This window comes from Bidens hawaiensis, unplaced genomic scaffold (assembly GCF_021521415.1).
Source record: "Bidens hawaiensis isolate Kalapana, Puna unplaced genomic scaffold, B.hawaiensis_p1.1 tig00016968_1, whole genome shotgun sequence".
NCBI classification, from domain to species: domain Eukaryota; kingdom Viridiplantae; phylum Streptophyta; class Magnoliopsida; order Asterales; family Asteraceae; genus Bidens; species Bidens hawaiensis.
In genome coordinates this window covers 223064-243774 of record NW_027492571.1, presented here as the reverse complement: position 1 = coordinate 243774, position 20711 = coordinate 223064, and the positions used below count along the sequence as shown (strand labels likewise).

The following is a 20711-nucleotide window of genomic DNA, read 5'->3' as shown; positions in this document are numbered from 1 at the left end:
CATACAAGTAAGCTGTGACAATATCCATAAGGCGCATCTCTAAATTTTTAGAGACTGCCAAGCTGATTAAATATCTAAACGTAATAGCATCCATGACAGGAGAATACGTTTCTTCATAGTCAATTCCTGGCCTCTGAGAAAAACCTTGAGCTACAAGTCTTGCTTTATATCTTGTAACTTCATTTTTCTCATTTCGTTTTCTCACAAAAACCCATTTATATCCTACAGGTTTCATTGACTTTGGTGTAATGACAATAGGTCCAAAAACCTTTCGATTGTTTAGTGAGTTTAATTCAGCTTGCATAGCATCTTTCCATTTGTTCCAATCTTGTCGATTTTTACAATCATCTACAGATTTTGGTTCAGGGTCATTATTTTCTTCCATGATATCGCTTGCCACAGAATAAGAAAATATATCATCAATATTTTCCATTTCATCTCGATCCCACATTATATGTGATTTACCATAGTTTATTGACAATTCTTTATTGGAATCATTTATTTCTTCCTGAGGAAATGTTATATCATTTATTCTTTCCTGAGGGAAGGTTTTGTCAATCATTCCTTCCTTAGGGTCAGTATCCTTCTCAGAACCCTTTCTTTTTCGAGGATTTTTATCCTTTGAACCGATTGGCCTTCTACGTTTTAAACGATTTTGAGATTCATGAGGTGCATTATTATGGTTTTGCTTGCTTGGAATCTCAACTCGAGCTGGAGCATTAGCAGCTGGTATATGAGATTTAGTGACCCTGTTTATATCAGTAAATGCATCAGGTAACTGATTTGCAATTTCTTGTAGATGTATTATTTTTTGAACCTCTGTCTCACTTTGTTTTGATCTTGGGTCTAGGTGTAACAATGATGGCACACACCATGATATATCTCTTTCTTGCCTTTTCATTTCCCCCCTAATGTCGGGAACATTGTCTCGTTAAAATGACAATCAGCAAAACGTGCTGTAAATACATCACCTGTTAAAGGTTCAAGGTATCTTATGATGGAAGATGTTTCATATCCAACATATATTCCCAACCTTCTTTGGGGACCCATTTTTGTGCGTTGTGGTGGTGCAATAGGAACATACACGGCACAACCAAAAATTCTAAGATGAGAGATATTTGGCTCATTTCCAGAAACAAGTTGTGTGGGAGAGTATTTATGATTTGCACTTGGTCTCACGCGGATTAATGATCCAGCATGCATAATTGCATGACCCCAAATAGAAACAGGGAGTTTTGTCCTCATTATTAATGGTCTAGCTATTAGCTGTAGGCGTTTGATCAACGACTCGGCTAAGCCATTTTGTGTGTGTACATGAGCAACAGGGTGTTCTACAACAATCCCCACAGACATGCAATAATCATCAAAAGCATGTGATGTAAATTCTCCCGCATTATCAAGCCTTACTCTTTTAATGGTATAATCCGGAAAATGTGCACGTAATTTGATAATTTGAGCAAGAAATTTTGCAAAAGCAACATTACGAGTCGATAATAAAGAGATATTAGACCATCTGCTGGATGTGTCTATTAAGACCATGAAGTATCTAAATGGTCCACATGGTGGATGAATTGGTCCACATATGTCACCTTGAATTCTTTCAAGAAACATTGGTGTTTCTTTATCGACTTTTAATGGCGAATGCCTTGTAATTAATTTTCCAAGAGAACAAGATGTACATTGAGGCATTTTATCTATTTTATGGATCTTTTGACCTTTCAGTGGATGCCCATGTGTATTTTCAATGATCCTTTTCATCATTGTGGATCCTGGATGGCCTAATCTGTCATGCCATAAGTTTATGATACCAGAATCGCAACAATTTTCTTTGACTGCCATATGTGCTTGAGGCACATTTATATATGTATAATGCAAACTAGAATGGAGCATTGGCAATTTTTCCAATATTTGATCTTTGCTTATGATATGCATATATTTTTCATTACTAACAGTCCTTGACTGAGTATCATATCCATTATGATATATGTTTCTGAAACTCAATAAATTTCTTGTTGATTTTGGGGAAAATAAAGCATTTTCTATTTTGAGCTGTGTACCATTTGGTAATGCTAAATTAGCTTTTCCCACTCCTTCTATCAAGTTTGTAGGACCTGATATTGTATTGATGATCCCTTTTGTTGGTTTCAGTTTATAAAAATATTTTTTAGATCTAAGTATAGTATGCGTGGCTCCACTATCCGCTATACATATATCTTCTTCATTTGTTTGATCTTGTGCTCCGGTGATTTTCATTTTAAATCTTGAAAAATATTAAGAAAAAAATAAGTGTATAACGAAGACATATGATATTTTAATAAGAACTTTATTTAATTGAAACACAAGTAGTACATAAAAGAGAAACTACATAATTAAAGATAATGAGAACACACTTAATAATTGCATCTAATTATAGTAGTCAAGCAACTTTGTTTCAAAGTTCCACCCCAAAGTCTTCAACGCTCAGCTCAGCATTGATATTATTAAAGTTATCAACATGGTTCACTTCTTTCTCTTTTCCTTTTAGAGAGGCTTGGTACAGTTCACACAGATGTGGAGCTGTGCGACAAGCCTTTGCCCAGTGGTTTGTACTTCCACATCTAAAACATGAAGTGCCATTGTTTTCGGACCTACCAGCTTCATTCCATTTATTTTGGTGGTTGGAATTGGTATTGTGTGGGACATGATAATTATTGGCTCTCTGGTTACGACCACGGCCACGACCACGACCGTAAGAGTTATTGTTCCATTTGATTGGATGCTTACGATCATTAAAATGCCTTTTGTCAAAATGACCACGTCCACGTCCACGGCTTCGTCCTCGACTTTGTTCTCATTTATGATCAAAATTTTTATGAGAACTTTTGTGAGCAACATGTGCTTCTAGTATTGCTAATGAACCCGTGGGACGAGATTGATGATATAATCAATAATTCATTATTTTTTTCTGCTACAAGGAGTAATGCATTTAGATCAGAGTATCTCTTAAAATTCTGCAAACGATAATGTGTTTGCAAGTTTATATTTGATGCATGAAACGTGGAGAAAGTTTTCTCTAACTTTTCTTCCTCTGTTACGGGATACACACAAAATTCTAGCTTTGAACAAATTCGGTATAAAGCAGAGGTGTAATCATTTACCCTCTTAAAATATTGGAACCTAAGACTGTTCCATTCATCTCTAGAAGTAGGAAGTAAAACTTCCTTTAGATGACCGAATCTGCTTTTCAAATCTTTCCATATCATATATGGGTTATCATAATTAAAATACTCATGCTGTAGTAATTCATCAATATGTTTATGGATGAAAACATCAGCTCTTGCTTTATCCTGGTCAGAGCAATCATTGTATTCTTGGATTGCGTCTAACACATCCATAGATTTTAAATGTCTTTTGACATTTGCTGTCCAAGACATATAATTTTCTCCAGAAATGTTGAGTGCAGGGAATTCGAGTTTTGCTATATTTGACATTTTGTTGCTAAACATAATAGAGCAAATAATAAGATAAATATTAGAATCCATATATATCAATCAACAATGAGATACAATACATTGGTAGAGCTATAAACATATAAAAGAAAAAGAAAATGCCGAAATCTTCAGATGGGAGATTAAAAATTAGAATGAGAAGTAGTATAAGCATTATAGTGACCAACATCAAAACCGGGTGAATCATTTTGAGAATTTTATCTTGGATAAATTTAATAAGAAGAATGTTTGTTGTAAATGAAATAGGGTTAATGATTGGTTATTTATAGTGAAAATTTATAACCCTTTTATAATGGTTATATTACCGTTTATAACGGTAACATTACCGTTTGTGTGTGTGTATATATATAATATATAATATTAATTATTTTAATGTAAGATAATAAATAAGATATTAAATACAGTTTATTTTATAAAATATATATAATTAGTATGCACAATAATAATAATAGAATTGTTAGTGTAAATAATTCTAACTTCTAAATGAGATATTAGTGTGCATATATAAATAAAAGTTAGAATAGTTATCAAATTTTAATAACAATGTTTATACACATTATTGCTATTACTCAGTATATTAGTTAGTATATGTATATGCATAGATATATAACTAATGTACATAATTAAAGAAGTGTTTATGATGCTTATGTAGATACCTTTGTGTCTATTACCTTTCTTGGTTAGGATATAAGCGGCTCGTGCTGATAACGTGTTATAATATTAGCCCTAACTATAACAAGCTTATAAGAGTAATATATGAGACTTGGAGTTAACAAGAAAACAATGGAATAAGGAAAATATAAGAATATGAACTTTTTACTGATGCCTTAAATCTATCAAGATACATGGTATTTATAATATCAAAAGAACTGTTCTATATACTATTGGGAGGAGGGGACAAGAGTTAATAATTTGGTGACAATAATGAAAATGTGTCATACACACAAAAGTGTCGGTGTTCATAAACAATAATGAAAATGTGTCATACACACAAAAGTGTCGGTGTTCATAACATTATCATATTATTTTGAATTTTTCATTTAGAATGAGCACGGTTAGATATTTGACCATCATAGTCGACTCATTAAATTTGAAAATAGTGATGGGCCAAAATTGTCCTTGGACCTTAACTAGGGTCTAGTATTTAATTTGTCATGTAATATTCTGGTCCATTTTCTGTTTCTTTGGAATTGAATAATCTATAAGATGACCAGGACTTTATAAATTGTAATGATATCATCTTTTTTGAACGTCGACTTTTTTGTGTGTTAAGTCATCGTACTTTTTAATTTGAAGAGCACCGTTGTCCCGTTCTGGCCAGACTATATTGTGTTAATCGGGTCCACGCTGTCTTCAGAGTTTGGCTTAAGCGTTCCCTCGGGAAACTATATCACCGGCTACCACTTGACAGCCGTGCCGTCACAAGAGCAGAACTCTATGGCGTAACAAACTATGGGACGAAAACATAGGTGGGCTCGGGATCCGAACTGACAGCCTCGCAAAGCCTAACACGAACTATTCATTGTCAATATCCATACAAAGTGACACAAATGGGAATCAAACTTGAGTCTTCACTGAAAGACACAAGTCTTCTACCACTAAGCCATAAGTGAAAGATGTGTTAACTATTAGTTTTAAAATGATTTATATTGGTTCAAAATATCTACATTGGTTTTATACAGATGAGTCTCGTTGGTTAAAATCTCACAAGCAAAACGTTAAAATTTCCATGCCCGGTCAAATTTCTCACAACCAAATCTTAGAATTTCGTTTCATTAGCTTTAAAATTCAATTTTTAAAAATTAAATCACAAATTCTATAATTATAGTCACAAAATAAAATATATTAAAAAAACTGGTTAATTCATGACTTCAAGAACTAGACAAGGGATTTACCACTAGTACACTCTTATTCAGTATTATAAAAATCGCTAGTCAGATGGTGGGGCAGGGACTAGCGATTAATCGGAATTCATCAGGACTAATCATGATTAACCAGGATTAATTGGCAATTAATCTGGATTTTTACAACACCGCTCTTATCGTTGTTACTACGGGTTTACTCTTACGAGTTCGCTCAATAAATCGATTAATCGCCTCTACTAAAATATTTTAAATCAGTAGGTTTCCCTAAACCCGAGTACCTGACCCATACAAGATGCTTCAAATCCCTGGGGTTTTCCTAGTTGTAGGTTTCCAACTAGTAGGTAGGCAAGGTCACCACGTTTTGTTCTTTAGACGGAAATGTTTTTCATACTTTGCATAGTTTGAACTTTGACCAATCCGATCAATTCATCAACCCTAATATTCAGTTCATGGTTTTCCAAAGCAATCCATAGCTGTGTGTAGCCCTTAAATTCCAGTCAAAAGGATAATGCAATTATGCAAACTATATAGAAAAAAATATTGAATTTTGGCCAACAGTTTTTCTTATTTTCCAGCAGTCTCTTTCGTTTGCTAGTCAATGTGCATCTAGTAGTAGTAGTACTAGTAGTTGGTGTACGTGCATTGCTAGAGTTAAGACTCATCTAGAAGTCTAGAACTATTATATATGATGATTTGAATGTGACATTTTTTTATTTTTTAATCTCTTTTAAAAATATTCACATCGTTTAAAACATTACCACTGTGTTTGATTTTTTAATTATCTTTAGAACCCGTGGCATTTTTTTAAAACAAGATATAAATTTATGGTTCTTTGTATACTCATTATTTGTTAACAATAATAACTGGATAGTCATTCTAATCCACCTAAGTTATTTTTATTGTGGACAACCTTTCATCCAATTTCTATACAAGAAACATACTTTTTAAAATCAAGGTTTACATTTCGAACTTTATGTTGTTATTGATGAGATACTTGTCGGGTCACAACTAAATTACCCCCCAGAAAGAAACAAAGAACAAAATGGAGAGAAGCATGAGCAAATCGAGAATAATGGTAGTGAGCAGTGGCTAAATTTACACCATGTATAAAAAATTTCAGTCGAAAACGGGTAAATTTACATTACTGCGCAAAAAAACAGAGGGCCCGGGCCCCATCGTGCCCCTAAGTAAGCTTCGTCAATGTGAGGCGGAAACACCATCTCCGCCAAATTCGGCACCTAGTGGGAAGAGTCAGGAATCGGCGACCACTTCATCCACCCTTAGAGAAAGGCTTAGAGAAAGGCTTTGTTAAGCATTGAATGCTCAAAATTATGCCAAAAGATATACTGATATGCTGTAGTCATTAGACGGTGAAGCATTTAGTCCGGTAGAGTATGTTATTGCACATAGGATAATATTGGGTATATCCAACGCAATACTTGTAACGTATATATACAATGTAAACAAGATATTACATTTGTCTTAGCATGTCCAGACATTACTCGTATTCTTTCGCATGTGCCTTACAAGTGTGGGTTTAATCAGTTGCTATAATGACTCGGGTCGCTAAACTCAGATGTCATCAGCAGTGCCAGGAGGGCAAAATCAAGTGGTAAATAATATGAATAATCCGTAAGGTCTTAAGGCCGAAGCTCATAGACGCTTCAACAATCAAGCCAGTATACGTATAATTAAAGTGAGTGGCGACAAAACCACTTCAAAAGAAGGGAGAAGTTTTCTTTATAGGCCTACACCCGGAGTGCAGACGATATACGCTTATCCTCTTTACGAAAATTATTCGAAATTTATCGACAACATACATCTTTTGAAGCAGTTAAAACTAAACACAAACATCATATAGCTTGGCAAGCGTTTTCAAAAACCATTTTTCATACACTTTAAAAGCGTTAATTAAAAAAAAAACTAAAAACTAAAAAAGTATACAGAAACTAGCGGGTCAACTCGTTTGACACATTCGATTAGCCACTTCTCAAACATTTCACATTAACAGAAAACATATCTAACAGTCGACGAAATATAATCATATAAATAATAAAGAACTTATGTACACTACATGACTACATCACAATGCATGTAGAAACACCAATAAACCTTCTAATATATATCCATAAATCACAAATTAATAATAAAAATTGAAAAAGTAAAATAAGGGAGAGAGAGAGAGAGTTTTAATACTGGGCAGATGGTGGTAGAGATTCAGCCGACTGTCGGGCGGTTTGAGCAGACACCGATGATTTATCTGATCCGCAAACATTATATCTTTCATAAACTTTTTCACGGTTTTCCGACCACCATGTTTCAGCTTGGTGTTCACCGAATCTCCTTCGGCTGCAAATATAAGTAAAGAAGTATTATTCTTATTATTAAAAGTAAAGAAGTATTAAAAGTAAAGAAGTATATTGTTATTATTATTGAAATAACTAGCTTTTATCCCCGTATTACGGGGGTTGTTTTACATTATTCGTTTATAATATTTATATATTTTTTGGAATTTAATTTTATTTATTGTACAGATGTTAATAATATACTTAGTATTTGATGATGAAATGTGTTCACGTATAAATGAGATGTTATAACCCGGTTTAAAATCTATTTGGGTTTGGTGAGACCCATGACTCGCTTATAAAATTGTTTTTTTTTAACTTGTTTTTTAATTATAAATAATATATCTATTTTTTTAAAGAAATCAAATATTAATTTTTAGCATATCCATATTTTATAGGATTTTCATATCAAATATTTGGTAAGATAAATTTTTAATTTAATAGGATGTTATAACCCGTTTAAGGAATATCTGAGTTTGGTAAGACTCATACCCGTGAATTCGGGTCAAATGCATGAGAAACCTCCATTTACAAATAAAACAATCTGGTGGCTTGAGAAAATTTAGGGAGCAACCAGAGAGCTTTTACATGTTTTGTTTATATATATTTAAGATTATTATTGAAATAATAATAACAATAATACCTGAAGCGAACTCTTTTGAGATCTCGGGTTCCATCACGTAAAGCCACAAGTGTTATATAAACACCAGGCTCATATTGTTCAATCCATTCAGCCTCGACTTGATCAGGGGCATTATAGGTATTATTATTACCACTATTCAGTGCTGGACTTCTAGTTTTAAACCCATTATTATCCCCTTCTTGTGAACCCAACAAATACTTATTTCCCATATCTACCCCCGCACTTCCGTTAAGAGATCTAGCATCTGAATAGTTATCGTTTTCGTTTGAAACGCGTGTTGATTCGTTGGGTTCTGTGAATCCAGCGAATGTTTCAGTGGGGTCCAGCGTTGATGATGTGTCGAGTGGAGAGATCGGAAGGTTTGGTTTTGAAAGATTGTCTCCGTTTGTATCGGGATTTTGAATAATGGAAATGGAGTCGAGACCGTTTGGTATCTTGATGCTGTCGAGATCATAGGATCCAGGTGGCAATCTTTCTGCTATATCCTTAAGCTGCAATTTATATTAAAAGACGTTAATAAGAATACCATTAAAAAATGGGGAAAGTTAACGTACAAATATAATTAACGTGCTAAACGTGAGAATCAAGTAGAGTAATTATATATACATAAATTGCCATAATATTATTTACAAATATAAACTTTGTCAATTTAAGAATGAAATATATGTGTTATAGCGTACAAGTTACATTCTAATTTGAACTTTAATGAGCTGTGATCCCTGCCAATGAATTTTAGGTTTGAATAGTTTCTAAAATTTGATATCGAAATTTATTGTAGGTTTGTTATAAAGTTTTTCATGATTGATGTTATTTATATTCCAAATGTATATTCCAAATATATCAAGGATTACATGTTTAATAACCGAATATAATCAACCATTAAATCTTTTCAAAGTTTTTTTATTTTTCCTGTTATATGATCACCATCATTGTAGCTTTTTTTTTTCTTATGCCTATCAATATTGATTTCAACGGTTTGTAAATATATAAACTACGTTTAGAGCCGTGTAATACACGGGATTTGTCAACATTTAAAAAAATATAATGAATTGTTTGAAAAAGAAAATTAAAGGTAAAAAATAAGAACACAAATACAAATATACTCAAATATATATTGAGATATTTTACTCTTTGACGTGGGATGCATATTTGCATGAAAACCAAATTAATTATTAATTTTTTTTTTTACTAATTTTTAATTTTTTATTAAATAGAAACATAGATATTACATCAACATAGCAGGTAGGCGGGCAACAAGCTGCGCCGCCACCCCTTGTTGAATTGCAAACCCTAACCTGCTAAAGACATACCCCTGCCCCTTTTGAGTCGACACATTGCTATGCATAACCCGTTGGACCCTGGTTAGGAAACAGATAGCTTCCGGTGCCAAGGAGCCAAAGGTATCAAAAGCCAGAGGGATAAAAACATGTTGGTTCTCTTCGCAGGCTTTAGCATGTTTCTCCACCTTCTTCGTTTCAGCCCTTTTCATTGTTTGCCCAGCTACAAACCCATTATCCCTCAAACCAGCTAAGGGAGAGACCCCTTTTATTAATTTTCAAATATTATTTATAGTTTCCTTTTTTTAAATATAGAAAGTTTGTTATTTTCTCCTCAATCCGCGGATTATGATAATAACTAATAATAAATAAAATCCTAGAATCAAATATCCGGTTAGTTTTAATGGGTCAGACTAACTACACCATGACCCATGGATACCATGGATTAATGAGAATGGAGATTAGATATCAATATATCAATCAATCATGCCCAGTAAAATCCCACCGACAGCAAAGCTATAAGTAGGGTCTGGGGAGGGTGGGATGTAGGCACACCGTACCTCTATCCAAAGGAATAAAGAGGTGGCTTCCAGAGAGACCCTCGGCTCTAAGTACATGTGTATGAAGCAAAATAAAGGAAATCAAAGTTTAACAGTTATATAAAAACTACTACTAATTATAATAATATTAATAATAAGATCACAGTTTAACAGCTATATAAAAGCTAATAATAATTATAATAATAATAATAATATATGTAAGGGAAATACCATTATGGTATGTGACCTAAATAAGTTAAGTCTAAGCCCTAAGGTATTCAATTCTCTCTAAAAATCCTTAACTTTAATTCTACTTCTCCACGAATTCCTATCCTCAACCATGTCCTCGGAGAGGTTTAGGTCTATCAAATCATGCCTAATCCTCTCATCCCAAGTCAATTTCGGTCGTCCTCTACCCCTCCTCCCCTCTATAGTAATGTTTTCTACGGATCTAACAGGATTCGTCGTCTGTCTTCTCTTTACATGTCTAAACCATCTCAATCTCCCCTCTCTTATCTTTTCTGCTATGTTCGTCACCCCTAATCTCTCGCGAAACACAACGTTTCTTATTCGGTCTAGCCTTGTGTGCCCACACACCCAACGTAGCATTCTCATTTCTGCTACCTCCATCTTCCGCACTTGTGCCTTCTTGATGGCCCAACAATCTGTTCCATATAGCATTGCAGGTCTAACTGCCACCCTATAGAATTTTCCCTTTAGTTTAGTCGGGAAACTCTTGTCGCACAATATACCTGTGGCTGCTTTCCATCTACACCATCCTACCTGAACTCGGTGGGTCACATCACTGTCTAATTCCCCATCGCTCTGTACAAATGATCCTAAATACTTGAACTTCGTTACCTGCGGGACCACCTGCCCTTCAATTGTGATCTGTGCGTCTTCATTGTCGTTTATCCCACCAAAATCACAGTGGAGGTACTCCGTCTTAGATCGGCTAATCTTTAAACCTTTTGTCTCTAAGGTTGTTCGCCACTCCTCAAGCCTCATGTTTAGATCTTGTTTTTTCTCAGCAAGTAACACAATATCGTCTGCGAACATCATGCACCACGGGAGAGTCCCCTGAATCGACTTTGACAACTCATCCAAGACTACTGCAAAAAGAAACGGGCTCAACGCTGACCCCTGGTGAAGACCTACCTCTACAGGAAAGAAATCAATATCCCCCACTGGCGCACGGACACTTGTTTCACTCCTGGTATACATATCTATAATTATCTCTATGTATTTCCTGGGCACTCTTCTACCCTCCAAGCACTCCCAGAGCACCTGTCGTGGCACACTGTCGTAGGCCTTTTCTAGGTCAATAAACACCATATGTAGATCACGCTTCTTCTCCCTATACTTTTCCATTAATCTTCTTATAAGGTGTATTGCCTCTGTGGTGGAACGCCCCGGCATGAAGCCAAATTGGTTGACCGTAACCTGAGTTTCTCGTCTAAGTCTACCCTCAATCACTCTTTCCCATAGCTTCATAGTATGACTTAGTAGTTTGATTCCTCGGTAGTTACCACAACATTGGGCGTCTCCTTTGTTCTTATAGATAGGAACTACAACGCTGCTCCTCCACTGGTCTGGCATCTTACCTGATTTGAGAATACTATTGAACAGAGTAGTTAACCACATGACTCCCTCCCCCAGACACTTCCACACCTCGATGGGTATGTTGTCTGGGCCAACCGCCTTAGACCTTCCCATCCTCCTAAGTGCATCCTTCACCTCTTCTCGTGTGATCCGTCGGCAGTAGCAGTTATTCGATTGTTGTCGTTGAAAGTTTGTGTTGTCATGTTCTTCTTGGTAAGCTCTCCCATTGTTAAAAAGATTGTGGAAGTAGGTTTGCCATCTTAGCTTGATGTCCTGCTCCTTGACCAGTACATGCCCATCTGTATCCTTTATGAACTTCACCGGTCCTAGATCTTGCCTTCTACGCTCCCTGGCTTTGGCAATCTTAAACATAGCATGTTCCCCCTCTTTTGTTTCTAGACTTTCATACATCCGTTTTAAGGCCGCCTTCTTTGCTTCCGCCACTGCCTTCTTCGCCTCTATCTTGGCCGTTTTGTAGTTGTCCCTCAATTCCACTCGCTCCTCATTCGTGCACCTCATTAGCTCCCTAAAACATCCTTGTTTGTCCCTTATCTTGTCTTGCACTGCGTCATTCCACCACCAAGACTCCTTATGCCCACTTGTCTTTCTTGTTGTGACCCCGAGAGTCTCCTTTGCTACTTGGATGATCTTTGTCTCCATAGCTTCCCATATATGAGTTGAGTCCCCATTTAGTCGAGCCCGCGTATGCAGTATGAGTTTATCCTTAAACAGTAGGAGATTTTCGTCCTTCAAATTTCCCCATCGAATTCTCGGTGTACCTTTCTTCTCTCGAACAGTCAGCTTATTTTTGAAGGCTATATCTGTCACTAGTAGTCGATGTTGAGTCACAACTGCCTCCCCAGGTATGACTTTGCAGTCCTTCCACCAACGTCGGTCTCCTTGCCTCATCAAAAGGTAGTCAATTTGCGTGTCACGTCCGCCACTGCTAAAAGTGATTAAATGAGAATCTTGTTTCCTAAAATAAGAATTTATAATACCTAGGTCATGTGCCACCGCAAACTCTAGAAGATCTGTTTCGGTCTCATTCCTATCACCAAAACCGAAACCCCCATGTACGGCTTGAAAACCATCGTTAGCCTTACCAATGTGTCCATTAAAATCACCTCCTATGCAAATCCTCTCCCCCCTAGGTATGCCCCCTACCACTGCGTCTAGGCAATCCCAAAATTCTCTCTTTTCCTGATCCCCTAGGCCTACATGAGGCGCGTAGGCGGAGACTACTGCCACTACTTCCTCTCCTAGTACTAATTTCAACACCATAATCATGTCATTATGTCTTATCACCTCCACCACACTAGTGTGTATTTCCTTAGCCACTAGAAACCCCACTCCATTCCTAGCTCCATCAGACCCCGAGTACCACAACTTATACCCATTACACTCAGCCCCTCTATGTCCTTTCCACTTAGTCTCCTGGAGGCATGCTATCTGAACCCTACGTCTTTTAAGCACATCTACCAATTCTAGCAACTTACCATTTAATGTTCCTACATTCCAAGAAGCCAAACGCAATATACGCTCCCTATCTTTACTCTTTCCTACACCCCTCGTTTCAGGGGTTAGATTTCCTCATTCATAACCATTTGTACCTATCTTTAGTATTTTTGACACATCATCTCTAGTATTTTTGTTTATTAGTTAAGTATAATGGAGATTAGATATAAGAATGAAAATGGTTATTGACACATCATCTCTAGTATTTTTGTTTATTAGTTAAGTAAGAAGTAAGATTTCCTCATTCATAACCATTTGTACCTATCTTTTATATATCTTGTGATTCTGCATAAACAAGGTAAATAATTATTTTTTATAATGAAGTTCTAGATTTTAATTTTGCTTTTGTGTTTCCTTCTGAAATTGATGTTTGTGAAGTTATCTAATTTATGAATAAAATATGTATGTTTCCTACATCTTTCATACACATGTATTTAAAGATCACATATTACTTGGGTTTCTTTTTCTTGTTGCTCGATTTATACAAAAAAAATTTATATTTTTGTGTACATTTTAAGCGGGTTTTTGAATTAAAATAAAAATATAACCTTTTTTTAATTTGACACTTGTTTTTGGGCGAGTCCAATATAAGGAGAAAGCCAACTTATATATTCTTTAGGATACCAAAACAATATTATTTCCAGAAAATTTTTAGTTTTATAAATATTTTTTAATTTAATTGATTTTACACTAAATCAAATGAATAACACCAAATTCATAACTAGGTGGCGTGAAACGTGACATTTTATAATTGTATTTTGAATTTTAAAGATATAGGGTGCAAATATGTCTGCACCATCAAAGAAGCGAAAGTCGGAAGGATCTACATCTTCTCATATCTTTTATAATTGTTCAGGTCTTATACTCCACCTATGTTGAAGTATTCCTTCTAGACTGCGACTTTTTATCAAGTATTTACTTTTTATATGATAGAAAAAGTTTATATTCTCTTGTAATATTTTTTATGCCGTGAATGTTGAATTTTGTATTTGAATTAAAATAACTATGTAATGCGTTGTTTTTTAATCAGGTATTTACTTTTTATGTTATAGAAAAGAATTAAATTATTTTGTAATATTTTTCTGTCTTGAATGTTGAATCTTTTATTTGAATTACAATAACTATGTAATGTGTTAAAAGTTCAAGTAAATTATCCTTTTTTTTAAATAAATATGAGATTTTCAATTTTTTTTCCTAGTATATAATAATATTAAGCAAAGCGATAAATTCTTTTGTAATATTTTTCTCTGTCTTGAATGTTGAATTTTGTATTTGAATTACAATAACTATGTAATGTGTTAAAGTTCAAATAAATTATCCTTTTTTTTAATAAATATGGCATTTTCATTTTTTTCCTAGTATATAATAACATTAAGCAACACGATAAAACTTGAAACTTATTAAGAGACATCTTAACATTAAACAAGTATATATTGTGATAGTTGAAAAAAATAAAGCCTTTCGATTTGTCACTAAACAACAAAGTCATTTTGGGGATCCGATTCCAATAAAACACTATTTTGCAAAAAATTACTCGAAAAACTTAATAATAATTTAACTGCATCCCAAGATCAAACATGAAAAGATAAATACGCAACATAAACAACCGAATTTAAAATTTTACGAGGTATAAACTAACTCCAAGAAACCCTTTGTTTCCAAAAACCAAGAAATCAATTTCCAAGAAATCCTAAATTTCAGAAACCAGTAGGTCAAAACTGTAAATTTTGACCGTGAAGAATGATCGTTAACGAGAAACTACCTGTGAAGTAAGAGATTTGATGAAATCTTTTGCAGCTGCAAATTTTGCAGACTCCTCAGCAGCCAAATCCATTGCTTCCTGAGCTTGTTTTCGTGATTTAAAAAGTTCCGCTTCTTGAATTTCATATTTATTTCTCAAACTGTCAACCTGAAATATAGATCCACATAACTTAATAACTTCCCAAAACAAAACATCACAGCTATATGTAGAGATGCACAAATCAGGTTTTTGGCCCAAAGCAGTTCAGGTTGAAACCAGGTCGGTTGGGTCAAAGAAGGTCAAAGCCAGTTTTTGGTAAAACCGGTTCGGTCAGGCCTGTAAAGGAACATAACATAGCATTCGGTGAACAATTCGCCAAGACGTTCGTTTATTAAATAAACAAACAAACAAACATTAAAACAGGTCTCCCGGTTACAGGTTCAAAACCGAGTTCAGATCCCAACCCCGATATATTGTTCACCTATAGTTATACGTGGCAATTACGATCCATTTAAATATTGGTTCGATTATAATTTTTAAAAAAAGTTAAAAACAAAACGTGTCAAAAGTCATATAAAGTGTATTTTTAAATCATATCAATTCTGTAATCAAATGCAAGCAAGTTATTCTTGAAAAGTCAAAATAACTGGACAAAAACTGTTCAGGGTCAACCCGACCCGTTTATGTTTTCCACGTCTAAAAGACTTTGAGATTTACCTGCCCACGTAATTTATAAACTTCTTGATTCAACAGATCATTCGTTTTCTTCAAACTATCAGCAACATTTTTGGAGAAAGAAAGCCCGGATGTTGTAGGAATGGGTGTAGCAGAACGTGGCGGGCTCGATCTTCTAGAATAAGGTGAAACTGGTCGGGACCCAGCAACAGACTGAGTTACAATCGGTCTCGGGACCATATAACGAAAATCACCACCAGTAGCCATTGCAATATCTTTAAGCTGCAGTAAAGTATTCGTTTGCGAAGAACGAGTTACAGGAAACACATCGGCCTTTTTCCCTTGTCGGGCCGCTTTATTATCCAACAGCTTAATTAAATCTTGATTTGATGGTAATCCAGATTTTGCTAATCTAATTTCCATTTTATCTAATCTATCTTTGTTTTCGCCTGAAAGCCGAGGCAAAGCGTTTCGCCTGTTGATAACAGTTTCAGCCAATTTGTTTAATTTAACGAAACATGAATCGCACACATGGTGCGGTTTGTTTGGATTAGGGGCTAAAGCTGCTCTTAATGCTTTTCTTGAACTACAAGAATGACAATGAACAAGCCCGCAGTTATAACAGTTGTGTCGTTTCCTAGTGAACCCAAAAGCTTGTCTGCACGATGCACATTGAGATTGTTCGGTTCCCGAAACCCATTTGTGTAGACATATTGCTGACGTGTAGTTTGACCCGCAAGCGATGAATTTCACATGTCGGTCTTTTAACGATTCCACTAAAGTTGGTGTTTTTCGGTCTTCGATGTCCCCATGCCCTAATCGACCGTTAGCACCTTTTCCCCACGTGTAAACCTCGTTTCGTGATGTTAAAACCGCCACGTGGTAGTCCCCGCAAGTGATTTCTTCAACAGGCTCGTTGGATAATCTGTCTTCTACTAAACATGGTAATTTCCCGTCACATTGCGGATTTCCGAGTTGACCATAGACTGTACTTCCCATGGTGAAAACGTGTCGTGATGTGGTCAACCCTACAGTCAAACTATGCCCGCAAGCAACTTTGTGGAAATTGTACTCAATTAATGACGGGACGCATGTCGGTTTGAGCCGCGGCTCGCGGTCTCCATGACCTAAACGGTTTTTATCACCATCACCCCACGTGAATAGCTTTCCAGACGAAACACCCGAACTCGACCGCGTTACGATTACTTCCACTACAGCCGCGGTGTGCCATACCCCACACGCAACCGCATACGTTCTTAATCCTGATAAAGATTCCACTTCTCTTGGAAAGGCGGCGCTTTCCCGGTCACCATGACCTAAAACACCAAACGTCCCATCACCAAACGTAAAAAGCTGCCCGGTCGATGTTATTAACGCCGTATGCCATGGCCCGCAACTGACCGAAGCGACTTTAAGCCCCTCGAGCTGTTTCGTAATCCGTTTCGGGACCCAGTGACTCACATTTTTACCATTCCCGAGAAGCCCGGCGTTGTGGGTCCCGTCACCCCACGTGTAAAGCTCACCCGCCATCGTGACCGCACACGTGTGAAACTCGCCACACGCAACGAAATCCACGTTGCATGCAGATAATGACTCGACTAGACAAGGAGTAATTACATCCTTTTCAAAACCGTGACCAAGCCGACAGCCCAATTCTTCACCCCATGTGAATACTTCACCTTGCCTGGTCACTAATGCTGTGTGTCGCACGCCGCATGATATGTAATTCACATCCAAAACGATGTTTGTTTCGATCGGTTTTGGTAGAAGCACATCTGTTCTTGTGGTTAAAGTATTAGTGGTTCTATCAGGACCCACTTTGATAATACTATCGGATATTACTTCACCCCATATATACACGTCTCCTAATGCATCATAATCATCTTGGGCTGACCCGTGACTAGATGTACTTGGTTGACTAGAAACACTAACCCTAGAAACATCTGGACCGAACCCTTTGGCTTGCATAGTTGTTAGATCAAAAGGTGTATTTGACTTTTCAATATTGGAAGGGTTTTCTAGACGGTAATTCATCGGGGATGTGTTTGAGCTTGAGCTAACAGATGCGTCTGGTGAACTTAAATCTCGTGATGCAGAAATCGAACCGTCACTTGCGCTGTTTGGTGTTATATCTTTATTGTTATTATCCTGGTATTAATTGGTCGCGTTAAAAATGAGAACAAAAAACAGATAAAAGTTTATTAATTTATGAAAACTTACATCAAAATAGAGGCCACCTTCACTCCATCCATCAATTTTGGCACGACCTCCTTGCTTAGATGAAATTAGTGCTTTGAGGCCTGCAATCCACACTTCAGCCTCAACTTTGTCCTTGCAAATCTAGAAAATAATAAAACGTTTAAAAGAACGAAATTTATAAAAAGTTAAATCTGCTGTATTTTAGGAAAAATGATATTAAAAGCATTTACTTACCAAGTCAAGAGATCGTTTCCCGTTGTTATATATGAGAGAAAATGAAAGATAGTCCTTGTCGGGACGTAAATAACGCCTAAAGACAGCCTGGTAACACGTTTAAAAATGAAATATTAAGTGAGATATTTATTTATAAAAGCAGGCACTCATGTGACGCGCGGTTATAGTTACGTACAGTTCTTTGTCCAGGAATAATTCTAGAGACGAGGGCTAACTTAATGCTCTTTTCACCACTGCTAGAAATCCAAATTAAAGATGATTCATCCTGTGTATAATATACTCAGATTAAAAATCATTAGCCAGAATCAAATGACACTAGACAAATCATTATGGGGTAGAGGTAAGAAGGCTATATTTTGCAGAAATTAGTACTCGCGTCATATATACATATTGGCAGTGTGGTTGTTTGATGTAACTTATATATAGATACAAAAGAGGAAACTTTATGCAAGATTCAGTTTGATAACTATAACTCACATGAGAGAGTCTAAACGGGCAAAATTTGGGCTTCCCTTTGCGACCGTATTTAAGTAAATGTGTGCCCTTCTTCAGAGCAATTAATGCCTGCAAAATATAAGAAAGTACTTATGAACAACAGAATTGTGCTAATCGTCTAAATAGAAGCGTGCACCAAACTACAACACCATTTTAATTCTAGTGAAATTTTGACAATACATATAATGTTTTGATGTACCGCATATGTGCATGACAAATTTTAGTATAGAGTTCGTATGCAACATAGTTGTCAACAACAATAAAGTTGTAGAATTTTTAGAATTGACAAAAATGCTATTTAGCAATTATAATCAACAAACTAAGCAGTTAATGCGGAAAAATATTGGATATCAGTCAAGGACCGATACCTGAGATATCAGTTATCGCGGTGGGATATCAGTAATTTTTAATTTCATGTGAAATTCATATATGTAGCAATTTAACACTAATATTTCAGTATACTCTTCTACCATTAACAAATTAACCTTTTGCAACTTGCAAAACACTAGCAATCATAGCAATTAGGAACCGATTAAGACCTAAAACACTAACATTGACCACTAAACATTGATATTTAAGACTTAAAACACTGATATCAGGAATATTGGTCAAATACCGGTCAATATCGCTGATATTATCGGTACCGATATTCTGACCACTATTTTACCAATGGACCGATACATCGGCGATATCGACTGCATAGTCAACAAAAAAACATTCCCACCACCAAAATAGCTAAAATACAGCATCACTAATCACCAACATAGAGGGGTTTCACTACATAGTGCGTTATAGCGGTCGCTACAGCTGCTATCGACAACTATAGTATGCAAGCATCTGTGTGCACACATCATGAAGTAAAAATAAGTATTTGTCCTGAAGAACTGCCCTAATATAATTTGCACTAGTTCTTGTGTTGCATTCAAACATGTAACTTTTCGACTAAATAACCACATCATCAATACATACGTATATGTTAAACGGTAACTACTTATTAATGATATAAAACACAACTCATACGACAAACATATTAGGTATACAAGCAACTTCATGATCAACCACTAGCATATTCAATTTATAACCTAATATAACATCCACACATATTCTATTAACTATATTACAAAAATAAAATCCCCAAATTGTTTGCCCTAATTTGCCAGTACAACAAACAACATACTACAAATTTAATCAATTTCAAACCTAATAAGATCTCATCATACTTTCACATCATATAGTAATCATAATAATTAATAATAATAATAATATACCTTCATTTCATGTATTCGTAAGCAAAAAATTCAACCCAACTTCACTGAACCGAACCGAAAACCAACAAACTAACCGAATAAACCGAACCGATTAGCTGAAACCGATTGGTTAATAAAATAGATTAACCACTGACTTCGGTTTCAGTTTAGGATAAATGGATAATAACCGAACCGACATGAACTGTGCACATCCCTAGTATACGTTATATGGTAACATTTTAATGATATAAAACCTAACTCATACGCCATATAAATTATGTCCATAATCTACTACATGATCAACTACTAGCTTATATTCAATTTTAGGCCAACTACTGTATCAGAAAGTATACTATTAATATCCAATTGATTATCTGCCCTAATTTGCTAGTATTACAAATAACATACAACAAATTTAATAAATTCAAACCTAATAAGTTCTCATCATATTATCATAAGTACAAAATAATAATAATAATAATAATATATACCTGATCAGTGTCACTTACGGCGTTACCGTAACTAACAAGATCTGCCATTCATGACAGATTCACCGGACCACCACCACCACCGCCAGACGCCGCCGCCGTTGTAATCTCCGGTCATCATCAATCACAAGCATCACATCTAACAACTTCAAACCCTAGAAACCCTAGAGAACTAATATACTCTTCACAATTGAAATACTGTAACTGAAACTAATTAATTGAATGACTCCGTTAGTTAGTTAGTTAGATCTGTGTAAGTAAGTTGACGGATAAGTTGACGGTGACGGAATCGGAGATAATAAGAAGAATGTGGTGTTGCCGGAGTAAGCAGAGAGTCAAGTCAAATATTATTATTATG

General features: G+C 35.6%; 1 protein-coding gene across 1 annotated transcript; it reads right to left on the bottom strand.

The window, feature by feature from the left end:
- Positions 1-7441: 7441 nt before the first annotated feature.
- Positions 7442-20686, bottom strand: LOC143552659 (PH, RCC1 and FYVE domains-containing protein 1-like). The gene is made up of 9 exons (XM_077042818.1): positions 20357-20686; positions 18601-18687; positions 18299-18388; positions 18124-18210; positions 17911-18030; positions 15733-17838; positions 15037-15183; positions 8342-8832; positions 7442-7702 (listed from the first exon to the last, which is right to left on the bottom strand). The coding sequence occupies exons 1-9, from the start codon at positions 20402-20404 to the stop codon at positions 7543-7545; spliced, it is 3336 nt and encodes a 1111-aa protein (XP_076898933.1). The 5' UTR covers positions 20405-20686; the 3' UTR covers positions 7442-7542.
- Positions 20687-20711: the final 25 nt, after the last annotated feature.

What these genes read in the sequence shown, in the direction of transcription:
- LOC143552659 (XM_077042818.1), bottom strand. Translation starts at nt 20,404, where the DNA reads ATGGCAGATCTTGTTAGTTACGGTAACGCCGTAAGTGACACTGATCAG. An exon ending in CCGTAAGTGACACTGATCAG is followed by an intron (nt 18,688 to 20,356) that starts GTATATATTATT and finishes TATATTTTGCAG; the next exon opens with GCATTAATTGCTCTGAAGAA. An exon ending in TTATTCCTGGACAAAGAACT is followed by an intron (nt 18,211 to 18,298) that starts GTACGTAACTAT and finishes ACGTGTTACCAG; the next exon opens with GCTGTCTTTAGGCGTTATTT.